Source organism: Ranitomeya variabilis, chromosome 7 (genome assembly GCF_051348905.1).
Source record: "Ranitomeya variabilis isolate aRanVar5 chromosome 7, aRanVar5.hap1, whole genome shotgun sequence".
In the NCBI taxonomy this organism is placed as follows: Eukaryota; Metazoa; Chordata; class Amphibia; order Anura; family Dendrobatidae; genus Ranitomeya; species Ranitomeya variabilis.
This window is the reverse complement of record NC_135238.1, coordinates 20,958,603-20,964,694: the sequence shown is the minus strand read 5'-3', so window position 1 is coordinate 20,964,694 and position 6,092 is coordinate 20,958,603. Positions and strand designations below refer to the sequence as shown.

General features: G+C 36.6%; 1 protein-coding gene and 1 long non-coding RNA gene across 2 annotated transcripts; both read left to right on the top strand.

Moving 5' to 3' along the window:
* The first annotated feature begins 990 nt into the window (after positions 1-990).
* Positions 991-1,619, top strand: LOC143784941 (uncharacterized). The gene is made up of 3 exons (XR_013217925.1): positions 991-1,145; positions 1,247-1,330; positions 1,530-1,619. It is a non-coding gene; the product is annotated as an uncharacterized LOC143784941 (long non-coding RNA).
* A 2,871-nt stretch (positions 1,620-4,490) lies between these two features.
* On the top strand, positions 4,491-5,936 carry LOC143786174 (uncharacterized). Its single transcript, XM_077275463.1, has 3 exons — positions 4,491-4,581; positions 5,127-5,282; positions 5,727-5,936. Exons 2-3 carry the CDS (start codon positions 5,151-5,153, stop codon positions 5,934-5,936), a joined length of 342 nt encoding a protein of 113 aa, XP_077131578.1. The 5' UTR covers positions 4,491-4,581; positions 5,127-5,150.
* The last annotated feature ends 156 nt before the right edge of the window (positions 5,937-6,092 follow it).

Sequence of the window (6,092 nt, the reverse complement as noted above, 5' to 3'; positions counted from 1 at the left end):
AGGTTATGGCGTTGGTTGTGTCTGTGGATTTTTTACAAAGGAACGAGTGACAAAAAGTTTAGAAAAATCTCAGTCCCCCATGATCACCATTTTCTCAATTCCACCGTTAAGACCCTTAAGATACATTTCCATATAAAGCTCATCTTAAATCTGAACTAGGCCATTATCAGCAGATGACTTTAATGTTAGCGGGACTTTAACGTCTTCATTGATGTCTTACAATTTAATTAATTCTGGTCATTTTCTCTCCACTTTTAATGAATCTATAGATTCGGCCTGTTCTCAGACCGGCAACAGCAGCACGTGGTTACTGCAGAATTTTGGAAGATTTATGCGCTTTGCAAGTTTCAGTCACTTGTCGGAACTCAATGCAAATTTCAAACCTGTAAGTAACATAAATATCTAAAAATGTAAGAGTAAAAGGGTATGTTGTCCTTCAGTATTCCCTAATATCAAATACTGGGCTGGATGAAGAGGTTCCGCAATGAATTCTCACATTTTTTTTTTCAGCTGGAAGCTCTGAATCTTCTCACTCTATCCCAAATCGTCAATTTCACCCTGCAATTAGATGCCGCCATTAACTCTTCCGCAATCAACATCATTTTGGGAACAATACGTAACTCCAAAGATATGTCTGACTTCCTGGGTTACATCAACAAAGGTGCTTTGTTGGTAAGGAACAAATAGCTCTAAAATTTAACTCACTTAGACACCCAAAATACACAAATTCCCACTACAAGCCCCGCCCCAATGTTCTGCATGGGTGGGGCTTGTCTCCTGCCAAACTTGATTGGCAGTTTGCTGAGAGGAGCCATTTAATGGGGATGATCCGAATAAAAATGATCCAAAAGGGCATCGAAATTTAAGCAAGAGATGCAGAAATGTGGAGTTCTCTTTAAATACACCTACATTGCTGATATGTTCACTTGGCAACAAGTCTTCTTACCTTTCCAGGCGAACATCACTGGCCTAAGCCCAATTCTGCTCAATAGGACTTTCGAAGTAATCAAGTCCAACACCTCATTTACCGCGACCGATTGGAACCAACTCATCAAGGATAAATTGACTGTTGTCCTACCAGAAATTACCCTCGAACAATTGACCCTAGTACCCCAGAATATCAGCTGTGATGCCTACCACGTCATGTAAGCATTTAAGAATGCTACATACTATATATATTATTGGGAATTTATCCTTAATAAGTCGGAGTGTGTCCTCAATTTTATTCTATTTTTTTTTTTTTCAGAATTGAAAGTCTGGACTCCTCACTCACACATATGGCTCCAGGGAAACCAGAAAATGTTTATAAAGCCTTACATGGCTACGTCAGGTAATAATTAAAGTAAAATAGGCCTATAATCTGATTCATGTCAAATCCTTTCCCGCCCATGCTTAGTTTAGTTCCCTCCCACTAGGAGCTAAACACTCGGTTATGATTGGCTGATTGAGGGCTATGACCACTTGTCCTTGTTTGATATTTCTTAGATTAAAATCTTAAAATTAATGTCTATTACCCTAACTTTTTTAAGGTTCCGTTTGCGCTCAGAACTCCAGCAGCAGTTTTCTTCAACAGAACTTTGGGAAGTTTTCTCAGTTTGCCAACTACAGCGACCTTACGGCATTTAATAAGAATTTCAGTGCGGTAAGTAACAGAAAAAAATTGGAAGAGCATAATGATTGGGCTGTTATTACTCCTTTTTAAGTTCTTTATTGGTGGTAGAGCTTACTCTATAACACCCTTACCACCATCACCTAGAGGTGTATACACCATATCACATGTGTTTGCTGTAGATGGATCTTTTATTGTTTGCTGTTTTCATACTTTCTTGTAAAATTATAAGTGTTAGGAAGTACATAGTCATAGAGGCAAAAAAAAATAAAAATAATCTGATTGTCTGTAGTCACCACTAGGGGGAGCTTTAGTTAGAATATTCCAAGCACGGTTATTATTTTTTGCACCATTTTGCAGCTGGAAGTGCTGCACGTCCTTACTCTGCAACAAGTGGCGAGCTTCAGCCTGGAGCTGAACGCATCTAGTGACCCCACTACTGCAGATAACATTGTTGGGGCGCTACACAACGCTACTGATTTATACGACTTCTTGAAATATATTAACAATGGCATTTCCCTGGTAAGTGTCCATGTTCTTAGACTTCATCCAAATGTGCTTTCATATTCAGTTGGGAGAATATATGTATTTTACACGTATTGTGCAGAAAAACACAAGTTCGCTGAATTCAGCTCTGTCCCAGGCTCTTCTAAATAAGACATTTGAAACAATGAAAGCCAACATTTCCACGTTCACCAAATCAGACTGGACTCAGCTCCTCCAGGGCAATCTCGGCGCCATGATTCCCGAGATCTCTTCCAACCAGCTTAGTCTTATACCCAAGAACATCTCCTGTGACTCCTACCAGTCCATGTAAGTAGTGAGTATGTGGATGATTAAAGTTGTGTTGGAATCAAATAACTACATACCTTTGAATTCCAATTTAAGCCCCGCCCCATGTTTCTTAAATACCGCCCCCGAGGAGTGCCCACTTTTGAATATATTTGCATAGGCTCCATCCATTTAGTAGATCATCACATGGGACAATCTCTCAACAAATGAAATAGTTGGGATGTGTACTAATAGGTTATTTCACCTAAATTAATACAAGAGGGGGACGAAGGGTGAAGAGCAAAATTGGGTGATCTGAGACCTCAAATTTTATTAAAGTCACAGACATGGGAAGCAAAAACGATGGCGACTTGATGGATGAACGCTCTGTAGGAAGATCGATCTTGAGTAAGCCTAGATAAGTCCGCAAGGTTCTTTTGCATCATTGGTTATCCTCCTCTTCACCTTGTCGCTTCAATAGGGAGGGCAAAAAAATTCTTGCCAATGAAAAACTACAGGAAAAAAGTCTCCCCTAAAAAAATAAAATAAAAATGTGTTCTTAACTCCAAAAAAAAACTTTAGTCAAAAATTCGTAAATGTGAGCAAATTTCTAGTTTGACAACACAAACAAAAAGTTGGGTTAAAAATATAAAATCTATATTGCCCGATTTACCTACTATCCTCTCCCAATTCTAACACCCTCCCTGATTTTTGGATGTACGAACCGCAGACACCGGACTTCCAATATCGTTAGGATCCACTAACCTATACATTGGGAGCGCAGTCTAAACAGTTTCTGAGATATATATTATTCTTAAAGGAAGAAAATACATTTAATTTAATATTTACTGGAAAAAAAAGTGTAAAATTTAATTGAATAAAGTCAATTTTTCATGTCAAACAGACTCGGTATTTTGGACTTAAATTTCCTAAAAATGAATTCTGGAAACCAACAAGAAATCTACAAATCTTTGATCAAACCTTATCTGTCCAACAAAGGTAAAAAAAAATAATTATTTTACATTAGAATATTGTTTGGATGTGAAAGTGACATGACTTTTAATATATTTTTTTATTTTACTTTTTTAATGTGGACTTTTTTTCCCCCTCAAAAAAAAGTAATAAAAAATGTAATTAAACTGTAGAAAAATTAAAATAAACTTTTTTTTTCTGCTTGCTTCTTATATCCCAGGTTCCTCAAATTTCAAGTTACCAAATTTTGAAAAAATGAAATTAAAAAACTGTAGAAAAATTAAAATAAACTTTTTGTTTCTTATATCCCAGGTTCCTCAAATTTCAAGTTACCAAATTTTGAAAAAAATGAAATAAAAAAACTGTAGAAAAATTAAAATAAACTTTTTTTTTCTGCTTGTTTTTTATATCCCAGGCTCCTCAAATTTCAAGTTACCAAATTTTGAAAAAAATGAAATAAAAAAACTGTAGAAAAATTAAAATAAACTTTTTTTTTCTGCTTGTTTCTTATATCCCAGGCTCCTCAAATTTCAAGTTACCAAATGTTGAAAAAATGAAATTAAAAAACTGTAGAAAAATTAAAATAAACTTTTTGTTTCTTATATCCCAGGTTCCTCAAATTTCAAGTTACCAAATTTTGAAAAAAATGAAATAAAAAAACTGTAGAAAAATTAAAATAAACTTTTTTTTTCTGCTTGTTTCTTATATCCCAGGCTCCTCAAATTTCAAGTTACCAAATTTTGAAAAAAATGAAATAAAAAAACTGTAGAAAAATTAAAATAAACTTTTTTTTTCTGCTTGTTTCTTATATCCCAGGCTCCTCAAATTTCAAGTTACCAAATGTTGAAAAAATGAAATAAAAAAACTGTAGAAAAATTAAAATAAACCTTTTTTCTGCTTGTTTCTTATATCCCAGGTTCCTCAAATTTCAAGTGACCAAATTTTGAAAAAATTAAATAAAAAAAACTGTAGAAAAATTAAAATAAACCTTTTTTCTGCTTGTTTCTTATATCCCAGGTTCCTCAAATTTCAAGTGACCAAATTTTGAAAAAATGAAATAAAAAAACTGTAGAAAAATTAAAATAAACTTTTTTTTTCTGCTTGTTTCTTATGTCCCAGGTTCGGATTGTTCTAAGAATTTAAGCAGCAGTGCAATATTAAAGCAAAATTTGGGAAAATTCTCCAAGTTTGCCAACTACAAAGACCTTAAGGCGCTGAATGTCAGTGGAGTAAGTACACCAGAAGGATTTTAAGCACCTGTATATGGGTTTTCAGTATTATTTTGGACTCGATGAAACTGAGAAGTTGCTCTTGAGGATACTTTTTTCCCCTATTCCCTTTTGCCCACTTGTTTTGTCGAATGAATTACTTTTTTTTTTCCAAAGGGTAACATAATTAGATGCTTTATGGTTAAAACTATCACTCCGAATATTGCTGCTTATTTAGTTGCTGTTGGTTGGTGTCAGCAGTGGGCAAACCTGGGCAGAAGTCAGGGACCGTTGGGTTTAGGGTTCTTTGGTGCCCTGGGGAAACATGCCCTGTACTTGTCAAAATAGGGGGTCAACACCCAAGGACCTACATGTATCTGGAGTTGGCCCTGACCCGATCCTTGATAGGTTGGTAAGAGGAGAAATGTAGAGAATACGCGCCACCACAAAGATTACCAATTTTTACCAGCCAATTACCATAATTTACCAAATTTTCCCCCAAAAATTAGATTAATATCAACCCACCGAGCCAGCAGTAAAGACTAATTTCTTATGCCGCCTTACAGGGTGAAATTCTGTCTTCTCTGACCATGCGACAAGTTGTAGACTTCAGCTTGGACACCACCATTAATTCAACGGTGGCCGCAGGAATCGTTGGAATGATACAAAATGTAACCGATGTAAATACCTTTTTGGATTCCCTGAATACAGCTGGTTCCTTGGTAAGTAGTGATCTCCCCCAACCATTATTACAATGCTTCAAAGTTTAAAAAAAAAAAAATGGCCAAAACTACTGAAAAATTATGTGTTGACTCTTAAAATTTAGAAGGAAATTACATATTTCTAACCACCACTAGGAGGAGCTAAGGAGCTTCCTGTAGACAGGCTGATATTGTGAGGTCTTCGGTGAGCTCCCCCTAGTGGTGGCTTCAGGTATTTAGAATTTGCTTATTGAATGTATTACACAAGTAATCACCATGGAATTTATGATCATAATTAGAGATACAATCAGTATGGAAACATTTTCCTTATCTACAACCTCCAGTGGCTGAGATTGGGGCATTTCTTCTTTTTGCGTGCCCCTCTTTTGCAGCCTGTGCTCCACCATCTGAGTCCTGTGGTCAGTGACATAGGTGGGAGATGACAGCTTTGTTTTCTATCCACAGAATAACGCGAGCTCTTTGAGTCCATACCTGTCCCAGGCCCTCCTGACCAAAACTTTCCAAATGTTAAAGCAGAACCTCGGCTCCTTTAACAATTCAGACTGGGCTCAGCTCTTCCAGAATAAACTAAGCTTGGTCTTACCGGAGATCAGTAACGACCAACTCAGCCTCATCCCCACCAACATCTCCTGCGCGTCCTACCAAACCATGTGAGTTCTTACTCCAACCTTTCGTATGACCTCTACGAGGCGTAGGCGGACAAAATGCTCATTTAACGACAGAGCAATATAATTACCGAATTCGTCTTGTAGATTCCACAGTCTCCAATCCAGTTTCTCCAAAATGGATTCCAAAAATCGGGAAGATGCC

What these genes read in the sequence shown, in the direction of transcription:
- LOC143786174 (XM_077275463.1), top strand. Translation starts at nt 5,151, where the DNA reads ATGCGACAAGTTGTAGACTTCAGCTTGGACACCACCATTAATTCAACG. An exon ending in TGAATACAGCTGGTTCCTTG is followed by an intron (nt 5,283 to 5,726) that starts GTAAGTAGTGAT and finishes TTCTATCCACAG; the next exon opens with AATAACGCGAGCTCTTTGAG.